We start from the raw sequence: 17,757 nt of genomic DNA, 5'->3' as shown, positions 1-17,757 counted from the left end.
CATAGAGAAAATTACTTAACTCGTTACTCTTGATAAGACCCACGTCGCTCCAGTACGCGCCGCTCTGTCGCTTTATTCACTCGCATAGACTAGAATACACAAAATGTCGTATAAAAATAGGCAGCCAGATAGTGTCTGCCTTCTCAGCGCCGCGACACCGACTCACTAAGATCTCTCGTTTCGGTGTATTACTAATGGTGATCGATCGTAAAAAATAGGCAGAAAGCAAAGGCACAACACACAAACACACAGCAGTAGAAATAATGGACTAATCTACGGTTTCAGAAATGGCTGCAGTGCGGTGCTGCTGCTTCGCGGTAGTATTGCCAGGCGATGACGATCCCTGCAACGATGGTTTGGAATCGGCCCCCATCCAAGCCTTACCATCACGGAGCGCCTGCTGCTGGTGGTGATCATGGTTGTTCGTTGTCGTTCCGGCTCGGCTACTATCGATGGCTAGAGCCCGTTTGGAGTTTTGCACAAACTCCATCAGCCCACGGGACATATAGTATGGCCGCCCGATACCATCGTTCGTCTCGCAATCCTCACAGAAGCACAGGAATATCGTATCGACCGTCATCTGTCCAAAATGGAAACGAACGATAGATTCGTAAAGTGTGGCAGAGAGACACGCCCCAAGAGCAGTAGCTTACCTCGTACACGGTCATGAAGCAGTGTGCTACCAGGTACGCGAAGATGCCAACCAGGATTAGCGGTACGTACGGGTGGTGCAGACCAGGCTTTCGCTGTATCAGCTCCATGCCGATGAGAGCCGTTGCAACGACGACAAATACCTTGGCCAGCACGAGCACGAAATCCCCGACCGAGTTGATGGCGACCACGCGTAACGCATTGCTAGTCAGCAGCCGGAAAGCATGCTGGCCGGCCCGACAAAACGGATCACCGTGCATCGCTGTCAGTATGTACGCATTACGGGTGAGGTACTGCAGGAATCGCTCGAAGCACCGCAAACAACACTGGCAGCAGTCGAACAGGCAGTTTGTCACACGATTCTGCGGATTGCGTACCGAATGCTACATTTGGAGGAGAGAGGGAGTGCCAAGAGCAGTGAAATGAAACCAATAACACACCCGTTCAATGTCTACGCTAAGACCGTCGCCACCATCACTCACCATTAGAAGCTTCAGCATCATCCGGAGGAACTGGACCAGGGCAATCACAAATGAACCGAGTGCCACGGTACCGAGATGATAGCGTAACAGATTGCCATAAGCCCGACCGATCGGGCTACCCAGCTGAGACTTGTTGCGGGTAAAGAACCAACCGGCGACCGCACCGGCAATGACCATGTGTTGGCACCCGATGACGAACTGGGCGAACCACAGGAAGGCAAGCAGATTGTACCAGCGTGTCAGCAGCATCGTTGAATCCTTTTCATACCGAGCACTGTTATTACCCTCGATCACCAGCATACCCGCACTTTCGATCCACACCGTAAAGTACACGTACAGTGCGATCGCACCACCGATCGTTACGAAGGTCTACGATCAGCGGGAGAGACAGAAAAAGAGGAGTGATGTAGAATGAAACTATCATCTCTTGTCCGTTGGGGTTGGGATCATTACCAGCACAGGTTCGGCCAGTAGTAGCGGCATACTGGCGATGGCTTTGCCTGCTTCCCGGAACAGCTGGACAACGAGCTTGATTCGTCGGCGCATTACCAATATCACCAGGCAGACGATCACCGTGGCAACGGTAGCACCGATCGCGTAGTACAGCCAGTTGTTGATGCGCATACGAGCCGACTCACCGGCCGCTGGTGCTGTCTGTTCGACCTCATGACGCCATTTGAACCACAGCCAGATCGTACCGATCGTACAGGCAAGCAGGACGGCTACGAGCACCAGCCAAACGATCAACCCAGGCAGAACGCGCAACAGCACGAGCGTGAGCAGCGAACAGACGAACGCGGTCAATGCTAGCCACAGTATCTCGCGCTGGCAAGCGTCCAGATCCTCCGATACCTCCTGGAAAAAGTTCCGTAGGCCAGTTCGCGTTGCGACCTCTTCCGTAGGGTTGCTTACGCGAATACAACGGTTGAGCCATGGTTTACTATGATCAACGAGAAGAGCAGGTCGAGAGTGGTCGAGGGTTAGGACGTCCGGTTGGACGGAGTGTCGCGTCGAGTACGATTACTTACAATCCTTCCACCTCGTTGCAACTGGTGACGCACATCCGATGCAGATCGCTGGTCGACACACCTGAACCGGTCACGAGCAGAAATTTTTGCTCCGTTCTATCAGCACCCTGCGAGGAAGGATGGAACCATTTACATCGAAAGGGGTTTGCGAGCGGTAGGATATGAGCACACTGGCGCCTGTACTCACCTTGCACGCCAGCTTCTCGTCCGGTAGGTTGTCCCGTCCACACACGTTGGCGCAGTCATCGTAACCATTTATAATGCGATAGACATCTCCGAATGCCATACAGTAGATAATGAGTACCAGCTAGTCGGAGGGATAAACCGTAGGTCAGAATGAAAAAACGAAACAGAGGACAATGTCGAATGGAGAAAGCATACAAAAAATCCTTCAGTTTTCATGGCGTCCTTGCGTGGCACCCCCTCTTGTGGATCGATCGCTGCGAGAGTCCCCAATTCGGAACAACTAGCAGGTGGTATGTGCATGAGTCACATGAGGAACGCTCATGTGGTGCAATGTAGTGTGACAATAATGTGATTGACAGGACAAGATAACGAGGACTAGGACAACACGCAGTGCCGATGAAGGGAATGTGTGTTAGTACTACTACTAGTCCGCACCTAGAACAGCGTGAACAATTCGTTGATCAGATTGAGAGTGCAGGCACGCAGGGCACAAACCATCTACACGAACGAACTTGCCGTCTAATTTTGACCGCTAATCGTTACAGAAATGACTCCATACTCTTCGGTGCTTTTCCCATTTTCATAACCATTAGCGGCAACCGATGCGTTGTATACAAAGTAACAGGATAACACGGCAGTTTACAAATTATCGAACAAGCGACGCATAGCGATAGCAATTACACGTTATTATTACATAATTAGTTACACGAAAGTGCCGTAACACAGGATATCTGATGAGCCAAAACCCTACAAACCATGTCCACACTTCTACCGATCAGGGCATGAAGTACTCGTAATGGATACCACATACGAGAACAGAGGAGCATGTAAACTAGTATGTGGATTAGCTATCGACTAATTCGCTTTTAGACATCTTATGCATTTAAGGAATCAATTTTTATGGTTTTTAGTTTTGCGAAGCTAAAAACCTTTCAAACAGTCACCGGTTGTTGAAAATACACAAGAACACTGCACGGAGTAAGCCGTTGCCTAGCAGCTGTACGTATTCGGCGTACTAACCGAAGACGACACCCCCCTTATTAGCAACCTATTCTTTTGTCTACTTTGCCCAACACTATCGGCCATAGTCTATCGCTACCCGGGATGACACTCACCAGGATCAGGATAAAGGCTGCCTTGATGGCAATGAACAGGATGTCCGTACAGTGTCGCTCGGTACGAAAGATGTTATTGAGCGTTCCATCGCTCGTTGGTGTTGAAGATTTGGATTGCTGGAAGGATTTGAAATAACTAACTTTAGCAAACTATAGACGCTGGCGTAGTCCTTAAAGCCATTTGGATAAGATCACATTATGGTATGATGAAAAAGGAAGTTGGTGAAGGTACCACTGCCGAATGGTACTTACATCGAAGGATTCACCCGGTGACACCTTGTCCGTTCGAGTGCCGAAACAGCAGCAAAGCTGTTGCATTTTCCAGCTCAACACTAACACCGTTGTTTTACGTGATGTTCGAAAATTTTAATATATTTTTACTGCCGAGCCGTGCACGTTGTACAGTTCGCCATTATGCTTTCAGCAGCGACAAAGATGCAGATTTTAATCAGTTCACTGATTTGTAACACCCACAGTCTGTATCACGTTACGGTCATATCTGAAACGGCCTACAGAAACATTCCACAAAAATGTCAATACCCAGCACTATCTGTGATGCTCTTACTGATTGGTCAATGTTCTTCAAAATCAACTGTGTTGATGGAGCCAAATGCCGGGCAACTTAAGCAATCACAACGACCTTACGGCTCCCTGGTGAATGAATTACTGGCGTACGGGGACCATCATGTCGGCGTCCGTGCTAGTACAGTCGGCTAACGCACCGGCACAACCGAGTCATGCCGAGCCTAGTTCGAGCTCGAGTTCTAGTACTCAGGAAAACTTCCGAGACCCCTCCTTCTTCGTAACGTGGGTCACTACTACCGCTATCCTGGAGTTTCCGTTTTTTGCGCCAATTAATGAATTATGATGCACAAACGTTGCTGGATGAGGACAATGAGGGCGGGCTGTTGCCACAACTCCCCCCCCCAGGCTCAGCATTGTCGCGACCTAATGGACATGCTCATATGCTCGATGGCTCAACAACGGCCATCGATTCGGTACGGTACAGACAACGCAGGCACCCTTCTTTTGCGTATCTAGGCATCGAGACCTGCTTATGGATAGTAGTAGGCACAGGGCATAGCTATCGACTGCACCTAGTGCTGGGGAGGACACTGATTTTCGATGAAAGTTAATGATCATAGTCGCGTTATTATGGCAACTCTACCCCATCCACCTTCCTTTTCGTGTTGCTTGGTAACGATACCAACGCCAACTCGGACCAGGAAGTCGTTACGCTCGTGCAATTCATGGAGTCTTCGCTGCATTGGGCTATAGGTTGCTGTGTTTTCGGTGAGTAACAATGGGTCGGTGGAGTGGTCTGTACATGGGTTGGTCGTGGTTTCATTGTACTAGCACCAGTAGTGGGCGTTCTGGGTGACCCAGGTTCACGGTTACGTAGAAGATAGGATTTGTGGTTTAAAAAAAGCGGAATTTTCAAAAGTATGGTTCATCTAAAAAAAAAACATTCATTTCTAAGAAGCTAGGAGTGCAATAGTTGCACATGCATATGCGCTGGATCAATTTGAAGTGCAGCTTCTTGAATGTTTAATAACCCCCTCATCTAGAGCAAGGAAATCAATAACCTAGACTATTTAATAAAAGGTAAAATCCTTTCTTGCAGTCCGTTGCACTAAGCGAATTGAACGAGGACTACTTTCCCCTTTTACGAAAAAGCATTCCCGAGGATTCTATAACGATGCAAAAGACCCGATGCGTTCCATCGCACAGCACGACGATACGGGAGAGTTCGGGACATTCTGTTTGAAATGCGCAGAAAAATAGGACATAAGGAGAGGGTAGTTTCGTTGAATAAAATTAAAACAAAACTCCTCACCGCTTCACACGATGCAGTGTTTTTTCGCTTTTCAAACCCGCCCCAACTCGGAGCCAAACAAATGAGGAGTGCACCATGTGCGCGCCGCCAAATCGACGCAACACCCTACCCCCCACCCCCCACCCTTCAACCGGACCAACATAGTACCAAAATTCATTGCTCTAGCTACGGTTACCCTAGTGACCAAAGGCAAATAACATACATTGCGCTGCTACTGGCGAATGGCCGAATCCCGTTTTGATCGTAGTAACCAACGCATGTTGTAGCATTTCGTTGTACGATAAACACACACTAAAATCGTCATAGCGTGGGGCCTGGCGTCGAACAAGTGCATGTACTTTGTTTACTTTCAATCGATTTTAAGGACTAAAGACAAGTCGGGAGGAGATCTCCAAGCATTGCAAATAATATTCACCCCCAGCGACTTCCTAGCGAATATTTCGGACGACAGAGGATGGCACGATGGCATTGGAATTGGTTTTTTGTTCCCCTGCTCCTGGGGATACTGGTGTATGATTATTTCCGCTAGAAAGTCCACATAAACGGACTTCGCGGATTTTTTTTATTTGTTACTTTTTTGCTTTTTTTTACATTTCTCTCTATCTCACTTTCGATTACGTTTTTTTATGATGCAAGTGTAAAACGTGCGTAATTTATGTTCTTGCTCGGCGTTCCAACAATCCTTTGAAAATATGTGACTAAAACAACTGCACGATGAAGAACTGTACCCTGCATTTTCAATTACGAAAATTAATTTTATAACGAAATACGCACAATTTGCTCGTTTTTGCATTGTCTCCTCTACTCAAAAGTGAAGTTAATCCAAAACATTATCTCACCTATTTCATTAAAACCCGATGTTACTCTGCTGTGTGCAGTATACAGTACACAGAGTAACTATAGTAATCAGCTGTATTAATAACGCGCATCTAGAATTTTCACTTTTCGTACGAAACCCTACGAAATTTTTACCATAAACACCGTTTTACTTATCGCCTAATCTTCCATCATATCGCTTTCATATTCTACAGCGATTTTTTGTTTTTTTTTTCAAGTAAAAAAAAGGGTGTATATTGCGCATCGCCACGTATCCTTAGCGCAACGCACGCATATGCAGCAATGCCGAAGCAGGCTAGGCCCTAGCTATGTCCTAGCTACGGTATTGGTAACAAAAGCCGCCTAAGAACTATTATTAAATACAGTCTTTCTCTTTAGGACAGAGGCGAATTGGGATGCCACCCCTGCCGTCATACGTCATACCTTTGCACCAATTACATTGAATCCTTCTGACACAAGGAACCATTTTTGGGTGGCCAACGTTATGATCCGCTCTATCTTTATAAGTAATGTTTGTCTTTACTGTTCCTTTTGATCCCAGGCGCTAGCCAAACTGTTAGCTGATAAAACAAAAATTAAAACAGCTGATAAATGACCAAAAGACTATCTGTACAAGCATCGAAATTATTGAAAAGAAAAAGCGCACAATCAATCAAGGGCACACGAAAGTCCTAGCCGCTCAGTAGAATATGTGTACAGGTTAAAAGCTAGCTAGACGCTGGTTGATTAATATCTGCAAAGCTGAAAAATTAAGAATCAAACAACTTCCGAAAATCAATGCTCCTTATAAGTAAGTTCCAATAATAAATTGTTATTTGTAATGCAAATAGTGAAACATACTAAATCAAACCCCAATAAAATAGTAACGCCTATCGCGATGTAACGGCCATTCTCTTACTAGACTACGCCATTGGGTACCGTCACGGCTGGCATGTTTTTAGTTCTTTATATTTTCGGCAACTTTTCTGCGACAACGAGCGGATTTTCACGCTCCAGCAGTTTGCGCCCTTGTAACTTGAAATCATACGAACAATTGTGAGCCTCGGCATATCGGTGCTGCGCACAAAAGATCTTCTCGCAATGACACTTCATGATCATGATAACGCCGAGCTTCTTGTTGCATTGGGCGCATCGGAGCTTCTTCGATTTGATCTGCTCTGTTGAATGTTGCTCTTGCGCTGCATCGTAACCTACACCAGTTGCCCTATTTCCTCCTGCCTCTTCCCCGGCATTTACGGCGCTTGGTTCAGCGGGGAACGTCAATATGCCCGGCGAAGAGGATGCCGATGGTTTACGTTCATAGGTCGTACGTAGCTTAGGCTGATGTCGCTGCCCGGCAGATCTTCTGCCCTCATCGACGACCGTCGTCGTAGTGCTGCTGATGGTAGCGGTGGCCGTTGTGGTAGTAGCTGCTGATCCAGTTTCACATAGCTGCTCTCGGTCGATGTGCTGGATGATGGAAGCGATACCCGACTCATCTTCGTCGTCCTCTGCGTCGCCGTTCGTGCTACCATCACCATTACCAACACGGTGGTCACTGAAAGCATGATGCATCAGGGTGCGACTACGCGAGGAGATCTGTACTATCTCGCCATCGCCACAATGGTTGGTAGCGTGGAAGGTGGGCTTGGTTCCGTCAGCCACTTTGTTATTATGATGGTGCGACGGAACGTTGTTCATCAGCATAGGACCGTGCTGCTGATGGTGGTCCTTCGATAGCAGGTACTCGTAGGTTTGCGTAGCATCACCGTAGCTTTGCTGCTGATGCAGTATGTCGGGTAGTGAGAGACCGGAACTGGAAACACTTTTCCTCGTACTCGGATAATGGTGCAGGTGCTGGTGCTGTTGACTGTGATGGTGCTGCTGCGTGTGACGCGAGCTCGGTGCATTGATGTTGATGAACTCAGCACTATCAAAAATATCGCTAGTATCCAGCTCGACGAAATCATCAAAAAATGAATCCATGTTGAAAAGACTCTCGTCCGACGGAAAGTAATAGTCCGATGGACGGCGCAATGGCGTCGAGCTTCCATTTCCAGTACCTTCGATTGGACCGCCAAACAGCATACGTTGGTTGTTATCTTCCACCACTCGCTGGTGGTGATGACTGCAGTCCGACCGTGGTAGAAGCGATTTGGAGGCATCGGTTCCACCATCTGCTGCTGCACCTGCTGAGCAGCAGCTGAGTCTCGAGAAGCGACACTCGAAGTCACCACCAACGGTGAAGCAACGTCCCACACCACCACCACCACCACCTCCGATATCATCATCATACAGATTCGAGCTCGCCGTACTATTGCTCGTGTTGCTACTGGTGTTAGCCAGCTCCGCCGAATCCGCTATGCTGGCCAAATGGTCCCGAATGCTTGGCAAATGGCGACTACCAACTCCGCTAAGCGATTGCTGTCGCTGTCGCAGATATAATGCATCACCACTGTTACTAGTTTCACTGCGACGGTGCTGCTGCTGTGGATTCTGCTGGTGACCATCACCTCCACTGCGTCGCCGTGAGGCGGCACCCGCCGCGGATGGTGCCGTTGCAGCGAAGAGGGCCTTATAACGATTCAAATTCTCATTGCTCCGCACATAAGCGATGTGCTCGTTGGTACGATGCTTCAACAATGGTGACATCTCGCTAGTACCATCCGGTGGCAGCAACGTCGTTAGCTTCTTCTTCGCCGCAGACGCTGCTGCCCCATTGCTGACGCACTCTAGCTCGGATGTCGAGCTTGAAAGACAGGCATCGTTGAGGTTTGTGTAACCACGGCGATACTGTGAGGGTACGGTTTCGAGACGCGAAAGCTGTGGCACTAGACGTCCGTAGCTGGTCGTTGCGGCGCCGAACGCATTGAGCAGCGTGGGACTGCTACCGAAGGCCTTACGAAACTCGTTCAGATCGATCGATTTCGATTTGCTACCAACGGCCTTGTAATACCGGGTGTTCGTTGAAGAGGATCGTCCACCGACGGTTCCTTCTCCTCGCTCACCACTGCCACCGCCGCCGAGCTCAGCCACGCTGAACAGATCGTCCTCATCGGAGGAGATGGACAGGTGGCTGTGAATGAAGCTCGTAGAATTGGACGTTGCACGGGGCCGGCGAATGGACGAGCAGGAGGACGACGAGATGCGTTCCCGTGCCTCTTCCTCTTCCGCGCTCACACCAACTTCATCCTCTTCCACACATGCTTCCCGTCTCAGCTCGTCTTCTTCGTCTTCCTCCTCTTCATCGTCATCCTCTTCGTCCTCATCTTCATCCTCATCGTCATCCTCGTCCTCCTCATCATCATCTTCAGCACCGAAGCGAATCGCATCGTCTGCCGTCATTTGAAGCCAACATTCGGTGTTTAACTCCAAACCGGGACAGATGACGGGTAGCTTTATCACATTCGTACTATCACTAGCAATCACTGGCGGGTCGGCAGCATCAGCACCTACCGCACTGTTGCTACTTTGGTGATCGCTGTAATTATTATTATTGTTATTTATGCTATTGTTTGGGTTCGCTATACGTTCCACGCGGTGCTCCATCACCGTATCTGCCGACATCCTCTGCAGATCCGATGGATGAACAAACTTAAGCTCGAGCTCATTTATGCCAAGCTCCGAATGGTAGCGTGAGTACTGCTGTTGTGGCTGTTGTTGAGGAGCAAAGGGGAAGCTGTTCTGTCGATTGTTGTTCCAGTGATGACACCAAGTGGCCGCGCCAGTGCCAGCTCCACCGTTATTCGTGGCCAACAGTGATGTGTGAGCACCGGTGTCGTTGCCGAAAAGGGAAGTTCCATGCAAAGGGGTGCCGCCGCCGATCGTAGAAGAAGGAAGAGCACCATCACTGTTACCATTATTGTTCGATCGGCTATCTACCGCTAGCTGGGCCAGTTGAAGCAACGATTCTGAAGCCAGTTTTTCATCTGCTGTAATCTCATCGATCTCGCCACCGATACTCGCTGGTGGTAAGTTGACTTCCAGCAAACTCTTGCCGGCAACTTTCGGGGCGGCGTTACTCGAGACGGTAGTAACGTCGTCGGAGTGGGCACCTCCACTTTCTTTCAGACTAGCTGAAGATGTGAAGCCAGCTTTCGGAGAATCGCCACGCAATGCAACCGTTTCCAGTTGTGAGTAGGAACCGAGGAACGACTCAACCGGCGAATCTTCTCGCACAAGCAACTTCGGTAGCTCATAGACTCGTCCATCTGCAAATAAATAGTATATGGTTGAAAAGTCGTCGTACTCACTGTTTCTACTGATTACAAATGAATAATGATATTCTAATTAAATCGCACAACTTACCATCGGATGTAGACTTGTACAACTTTCGAAATGGTTTATCGACTGCAACCGCTGCGTGCCCTCCATTCTTGAAAGCAATCTCTGCGGCCGCTATCTTACAGTCTCCAGCGATAGTAGCCAAAGAAGATTTCGCCATGGTGCCCGTCGACAGGGCGGCACCCATACCACCACCGGTGCCAGCAGTCGCCTTCATGCCGATATCATAATCGGAGATATATTCATCAATATTGTTCAAAGACGGATTGATTTCGGGCAACGACTTTTTGCCCAATCCCCCACTAACAGCACCAGCACCATACTTCTTGGAACTGCCACCAGCATACTTGTTCAGTGCGTCATTAGAAAAGGTTCGGTGTTTCTTGGACGGCGTGTACTTGAGCAGTTCGATCAGATCATGCAACGACGCGGAGGATACTCGTTCGTCCAGTTGTCGCAGGGATTGAGTCGTGCATGTGTTTCCTCCCCGTCCTCCTAAACGGGCCTGACTGGTGGCGGCCGGATAACCGATTGTACCACGACAGGCTCCACTAGCAGCAGCAGCAGCAGCAGTTTCTCCACCATCCAATCGATTCAATACTCCATTCGACTGAAAGGACAGCGAACGCTCGAGTCCACTGTTGGATACATGGCCACTGGGCAGGGTGTTCGGTGTGTCTCTTGCTGCAAAATCGTAGCCCTTAGCACTGATTGTCTTGAAGGATCGGTTCCGTTGCAGGTGTTCCCGGATCTGTGAGCGCTTCTCCAGCTCCAGCACGGTCTGCTTGGAGCGTGCCGAGGAAGAGGTGCCACTTCTACCAAGGCCACCGTGCAGCAAGTTGACTAAACCATAGTTAAACGGATGCGAACCGGTGGACGACGGATCGATAACAGCGGGCATCGATTTGCGGTGCGGTGCGGAAGATGAACTAGAAAGCATCGAACCGATAGTGCCTAAGATAGGTGATGCATCGTGAGCGCCTAGAGCAGTTGCTGCCGCAGCCGCTGCTGCCGCCGCCGCAGCAGCTGCCGATCTATGGTATCCAATTGGGGTCTTTTCCTCTTTAATCACAGTCTCATGCGGATGATGGTGATGATGATGATGATGACGCTTCTTGTGGCGGTATGAATTCCTCGTGGTGCTTTTGGGACCGTCGATATCACGAACATGTTCATTCAATTCCACCGCCGCTTGTTGCCTTCGTGCGTCACTGGTGACACTCAACGCAGTCGTCTTTTCAACGACGCTGCCGTCATCGCCAACGGCGTCCACAGCCGTTGTACCGCCGCTCAGTCTCTTTGATTTTTGGCTCAGCTTTGCCCGGATTAGTGCCAGTTTCTGAAGCGAAAGTTTTGAAGCAGTCCATTTTAGGAATCGAAAATTTAACGGTGACACGACAACGATAAGGGGAATTCATTTCAAGGTACACTTACTTCCTTCGTTACAGCAATGTCTCGTTCTTTCTGGGTGGGTTGGAGTGTACCATTGCCGTGAGATGATCCTGATCCGGCAGCACCACTCCCAATGACCGATCGTGAAAGTGAGCTTTTCATGCCATCGCCTGCTTTCTCCGCGCGCACTTTCATCAGCCGATGAACGTTCTTTTTGTTGTCCTTGTAGAGCAGCAGCTTCAGCCCGGGGCTTTGCAGGTTCATCAGATCTTCCCTGTTGGCGGAAAACGAAGAAATTGTTTAATTAGGTATTTCAGTTAATGCCGGACACTAAGCCGAGTTTATGACCCGAGATAGGGAAGCAGTATATCCTTCCGTTAATAGGAAATATTGTTGAGAAAAACCTCCGCAAGTGGTACACACTGCATTGTTAACAGCATTTCCAGGGAAATGCATGATAAACACAACCCATACACTGATGGGCGGAATTAGCTGCCGCTCGACGCCACAGCGCGTGTCACGGGGAGTCGCGTGATTTCAACTTCAACTCATCAGGAAGCTGGTTAAAAATAGTTTGGCTATCCGGCCACCAAAACACAAATCCTACAAGCCCGTCCATGTCTTGTGGTTCTCGCGCCAGTCGGGGGCATACACATACAGCCGGATCAACACGAGAGCGGTGGCTTACCCGCTTATGGCGGGGGCAGCGGCGACACTCGCGAACACAGCACCACTAAGTGCTCCGTGAAGGAACTGAAAAAGGGACATACATGAGACGAGCGGCGATGCCGAGACACGCCTTAAACGGGCGAAAATTTATAAATAAACCACAGTACAGCGCAGTCCCCATCGGCTAGAGCGCGCGTGTATTCAGCAACCAACGAATCGATTAGTGCCGACCTCTACAGCTGCGGGTATTCGTGTATGTATGCACGGTGAAAAGAAAAGAACACAGCCGGAGTGCGACTAGCTTCTACGATGGTCAGACAGGAGCCATCACAGATGCAGCAGCAAACACAGTAGCCGCAGTAGCGGGAGCAACAACAGAGATTAGCGCCTACTTACCCGGATAGAACGTCGCTCATGTCGAGCCAGTTATCGTAGTCGGACGAGATGGTGACGAGCCGCTTGGACGAGATCGGGCCACCTTTCATGCCGAGCACGAGTTTAAGGCGAGACCCATTCACCAACGGTATATCCTTCATAACCATCGCGTCATTCAGCTCCTTGTGTTTGTACAGCAAGTGTTGCTGATTGACCGGAATGCCTGGGAACGAGAACCAAAAACAATACGATAAATAGAAAATAGCCGAATAATTCTATGTGTCTTTTCGCGGCTGAATCATTCATTACCCTACCACAGCGAACGATAACGTTACATAAGCCCTTTTTCTTCTCTTTTCATTCAGTCGCGTTCATCGATCAATGATTGCCGAAATAGGTACCGAATTGCCAGTTCATTATCAGACTCAAAACACATATGATTAATGGACCCACGCCAGAAATAGACTGGGATGCAGCTTCCTATACGTCACGCGCGTTGCAAAAATGACGGCAGATCCAGCAGCCCATTCGCAGCTGCTTACAATCTTATCACAGTTCTGCTTCGAATTAAATGGGCAAATTCATCACAAACTAATAATAATGCAACAATTACACCGCCACATGTGCGCCGGCGTCGTCGTTGCACGGCCACTGCTCTGCGCCTACACGTAGCAGGCAGCAGAGGGATGGTTTAAAAATAGCAACTTTGATTATTTTTATTTTTCATTTTCGCGCCCTCCTCTCGTCCACAGACTACTGCCACTACATCACACTTCGCTGAGAGGCAACCGTATGTATGTAGCTAGCAGAAAAGTTGATCTAGTATAGCCGTTCAAGAGTGCGAAAGAATGGATTAGTAATAGACTGATTCCTCTTATTTCTTCTAATAAATAGTGCATTTAATGAGCTGTACCATTTAGGTTTACAGGAATGAAAGAAATCAAATCTATGCATGCACCCCACCCGGTATTGTGCTGGAATATGCGAAGCGAAATCGGATGCGATTTTCCCCCACTTAGCCCAGATTTCAACAGATCACACATAACGTGTTGCTGGGGCGACGTCAGCTCTGCTTGTCAACGGTCAACAGCGAGGATAGGAAATTTTACAAACGCGAGATCACACGTCGTCGTCGCCGTTGCACCCCGTGATAAGACGACGACGGTGCTCGAAATACTGCCTAATACCGGTAGCAGTGTCTCTTGCTGCATCCACCATTATCACCGCATATGGCAATCAGTCAATGGATCCATTTAGCGGTTTGAGGCTGCGTTAGATGTTCTAAAATATAGATTCGACTATCTGGTGGGAACGATCACTCGGTTTATTCACCTAGAAAGTGAATTGAGTTACACACACATAGTCTTATCAGTACTATGGGGGTCGATGGAAGCACCGGACACCGATTCGAAATTGGGACAGTCGCACAGGACAGGATGAATCGGCTAGTACCAATCTGCGGTAAATATCTTAACTGAAGCAACAATAGGTGATTAGTTTCTAATGTTTGATGCGACGTGTCCAACAACGATAGGACGGGAGTATCTTTTCTTATAAAGTGTCCAAAGTCCTAACGCATCTGCCTCCGAGCAGACCAAACAATAAAGGATTGTGGCTGTTGAGAACAAAAAAAGTCAAATTTATCGTGGCACTAGGCATCGGCCGCTGTACTGCAATGGAAAAACCCGCGAAGTAATTCATCCAGAAGATTCGAGTGCATCCACCGCGGCCTGAACTCGAATTGAATTACCGATATGAATAGCCCAGATAGAAGGTGCTGGGCTCAGTAAACTCATCAATCAACGAGCGCGCATCAAAGATGCCGTGTGCCGGTTGCCAGGAACTGCGTGCGAATCAAACGTGAGAGTAGTTGCATCAAACGACAGAAGGTTGTCGCCCGGGATGAACATGACCATCTCAATGCTATCTCGGCAAGGCTTGCCGAGTCCACAACCTGCACGCTAGATTTTGCACAAAATGCTCGCGTCCGATACCGGTATCAGAACGTCCGTCCGTCAGTCCAGACAAAAGGAAGGCTGGAAGAAGATAATTGTCGCGGAGGGCGTTTTAGCAAATCGTCTTACAGTGAAAAATACACTCTCGCGAGGCAAATATGTCAACGGGGACACGACGAGAGGTTTGCTGTTGCTGTCGTGGATCAGACACACACACAAACTCCGACCAACATCATCATCGTCATGAACAGCAGCTAGCTTATCAGTTGCAACGAATCGGTTGGCACACGCGGTAAAAGATTGCACGTGAAACAATCGTGGCCCACAAACGGAAGGAGAATGGAGGAGCGCCTGCAGCAGCAGCAGCAGCAGCAGTGGGTGCCTTTGGCCAGTTTAGCGATCCGGAATCAGGCAGTAGCGCATTTACTCGCTAGTCCAGTTTTTCCCGGCGATGTTTTGGTTCCTTCCCCGTCGCTGAATGCTGTTGGTTGATAAAGGTGCTGACGTGGCAGAGCTAATAATAAATATCGATTCTGGCTCGAGCGCGGTCGACTGAACTTGTGCTGTCCAAATGATACCGAGCTGCAGCAGAAAATGCAAACAATATGGCAACGCGACACAGACGTCTATGGCGCCAGCTGCAATTGGCATAACTTACACGTACTACTTTGCCAGCGAGCGCGCCATTTGCGCGACTGTTACTTGGATTTATCGAACAAATTAACGTATGCGGTATCGCGATACGTTTTCATTTGGGAAACACAATTCACCTTCCTATTGTTCTTAGCAGTCTCTCGCACTTTGTTCCTTTAATCGAACGAACGAAAGACGAAAAAAGAATCAACGAAGCGATTTTATGGCCAGCTTAGATAAGCGCGTGAATTGATTTGGATTTCAAACCGCCACTGCAGACGACAGCGCCTGTGGTTGCGTAGCTCCAGCCGACACAGCCCACTTTTTACAGTAACAATCCCGCCTTCAACGTCTTTTCTTTTCGCGAAAGGTTATGTAAAAATATGTTGCCTGAAGAAAATAAAAATCGAAATTGAAGAACGATCCGCGGGTTGCAGCACAGGAGTCCATTACGAGTTGGTCGTATTACGCAACTCCTAGCATTTACTCCCAAGGTCGTCAGAGACCCAACGGTAGTATCTGCTGGCCGCATCCGTTGCAATTCAAGGGTGAACTACTTCCGTCCATCATTGTGCGACACAAGATGGCTACAAGGAACCGCAGTGGCCGATGCGGAATAGTAGCGACTGCTTTGTTTGAACTATTATAATTTGCTAACTGAATTAATCATTCAACTTCAAGCGATTGAAGCGCAGATAATGAGGTTTATGATGCGCCCCATTGCACGGATGCCTCTGCGGATACTGCGGCGCAATCGGGAATCAATTAATGGTACAAAGGAAATCAATGCATCATGCACACAGTCGTGCATAGCATGGCACGACGAATATCATTCTATTCTATTGAGGACACGGAAAATTGGTTTAATACTGCGCTCAATGTACGTCCAGCAACTACAAGGGTCACTTGTTTGGGCACTTACCCTCATATTTCTGTATCTTGGATTTGATGTAGCCAACCGTGTCTCGATCGTTGACCGTCACTTCGAACTCTGACCCGGTCAGCGTTTCCACGATGATGTCGTACGATGGGGTCCACATCTTGAAGCCCTTCTATTCCTCTAGCTGCTGTTGGTGATGATCCCGATATCGAATTTTATCGAACAGAAGAAATTACGGTTGTGGCGAAACTACTTCTGCTTCTCACTCAAAGGATAGGGGCTTAAGAAGCTTCTACACACGCACAGCCCACTAGGCAAAAAGGCCGTTTCGCCACTTATGATTTCTGCATCGATTAACGGGAAACGCAGTTAGTCCTTGACGCTCCCGCCGACAGTAGTTATTGTTGTTGGATGACTCTCGTCTGCATCGAGTAAGGCGGGGTAGGGTGGTGTCTCAAACTCGCAAACGCCGACCGCTCTTTATCACAACGACGACGACGACGACGACGACACACACTTCGTTCACCTTTGCTCACGCAAAAATTCGCAGCAGGCCGCGCCAGCTATCTGCTCGTGATCATTTTTTCCACGCCTAACGCGACGCACAAGAGGAAACGGGGACGTGGACGGCGCGCGATGCAGAGTAGAAATACCGGACAAACAAATAATCCACTGAGACGAGAATCGTCGGTCACGGCACCCGTGCAGGGGTGGCAAGAACGGCACAAAACGATGAAGTGACGACGAAAAACGAAAATCTTTAATTTAAGAACCTAGGCAACTCCGCGTAAACACCGTCGTCGTCGATTCATGGCTGTTGCCTTCTCGCTCGCTCGACTGCCACACTCGCGGGCACTCTTTTAGATCATCGGTTGGCGCTCTCGCTCTTTTTTTCACAGATCGCACTTGACAGTTGACGAAGGTAGCAGAAGCAGGACGAAATCACGATTATGAGGCCGCGCCACCAGCTGCGGAAGATGACGAAACACGGGCGTGAAATGCGTTGTAGTTTTTTCACCCGTGACCCAACCTTTGACGACGGGCAGGATGAGTTCTGCGAATCGGGATCGCTGATCCACACAACAACCCGTCCAGCGCTGTTCCAGCTGGTCCAGCAGCTTTCTCTTCTGCCAACGGGTGCGCACGGGCACGATCAAAGTGCAACCAGAAGAAGAAGCGGAACGTGGCGATTCGGTCGATGCGAAATTAACAGGGGAATCGACGGTTGTTGGCTGCGAAAACTGGCTGCTCGGTGCAGGATCACTGCAGAGAACGATGCTACGTAAGAGTTCGTGGAGGCTCACACTGCTGCGTCTTGCCCTGCTTTACCACAATAATTCACAGAAACACGCACCGCCGCTCCCAGAAAAACTAGGATTTTCTACTTCTTCTTTTTCCGCCTCGTCCTCTTCTTCTTCTAGAGGTTTTCAGCTTGACAGCAGCACCCCATTAAC

General features: G+C 48.9%; 2 protein-coding genes across 3 annotated transcripts in view; both read right to left on the bottom strand.

Annotated features, from left to right (window-relative positions):
• Positions 1 to 111: 111 nt before the first annotated feature.
• LOC125950469 (choline transporter-like protein 1) lies at positions 112 to 3,780 on the bottom strand. Its single transcript, XM_049678478.1, has 8 exons — positions 3,715 to 3,780; positions 3,463 to 3,579; positions 2,349 to 2,468; positions 2,162 to 2,268; positions 1,587 to 2,073; positions 1,134 to 1,502; positions 654 to 1,034; positions 112 to 580 (listed from the first exon to the last, which is right to left on the bottom strand). Exons 1-8 carry the CDS (start codon positions 3,778 to 3,780, stop codon positions 269 to 271), a joined length of 1,959 nt encoding a protein of 652 aa, XP_049534435.1. The 3' UTR covers positions 112 to 268.
• Positions 3,781 to 5,779: 1,999 nt separating this feature from the next.
• Positions 5,780 to 17,757, bottom strand: part of LOC125947888 (uncharacterized) — a 329,870-nt gene continuing 317,892 nt past the window's right edge. The window contains exons 2-6 of one of the 2 annotated variants that reach the window (XM_049673373.1): positions 16,346 to 16,595; positions 12,857 to 13,058; positions 11,834 to 12,065; positions 10,424 to 11,738; positions 5,780 to 10,326 (exon numbers count right to left, since the gene is read on the bottom strand). In XM_049673373.1, the coding sequence (XP_049529330.1) occupies positions 7,082 to 10,326; positions 10,424 to 11,738; positions 11,834 to 12,065; positions 12,857 to 13,058; positions 16,346 to 16,463 (5,112 nt within the window). In that variant the 5' untranslated portion in view covers positions 16,464 to 16,595 and the 3' untranslated portion in view covers positions 5,780 to 7,081. Of the gene's footprint in view, positions 10,327 to 10,423; positions 11,739 to 11,833; positions 12,066 to 12,856; positions 13,059 to 16,345; positions 17,743 to 17,757 lie in introns of those variants that run through there. The other variant, XM_049673372.1, reaches the window with a different exon arrangement.

The sequence above is a fragment of the Anopheles darlingi genome, chromosome 2, assembly GCF_943734745.1.
Source record: "Anopheles darlingi chromosome 2, idAnoDarlMG_H_01, whole genome shotgun sequence".
NCBI lineage: Eukaryota > Metazoa > Arthropoda > Insecta > Diptera > Culicidae > Anopheles > Anopheles darlingi.
This window is presented reverse-complemented; position numbering and strand designations above follow the sequence as displayed.

Excerpts from the sequence above, each read along its gene's own strand:
- LOC125950469 (XM_049678478.1), bottom strand. The coding sequence starts at position 3,780 with ATGCAACAGCTTTGCTGCTGTTTCGGCACTCGAACGGACAAGGTGTCA. Across the intron at positions 2,074-2,161 it reads TGCAACGAGGTGGAAGGATT|TAAACCATGGCTCAACCGTT; the intron begins GTAAGTAATCGT and ends CGTTGATCATAG. Across the intron at positions 581-653 it reads GCTTCATGACCGTGTACGAG|ATGACGGTCGATACGATATT; the intron begins GTAAGCTACTGC and ends CATTTTGGACAG.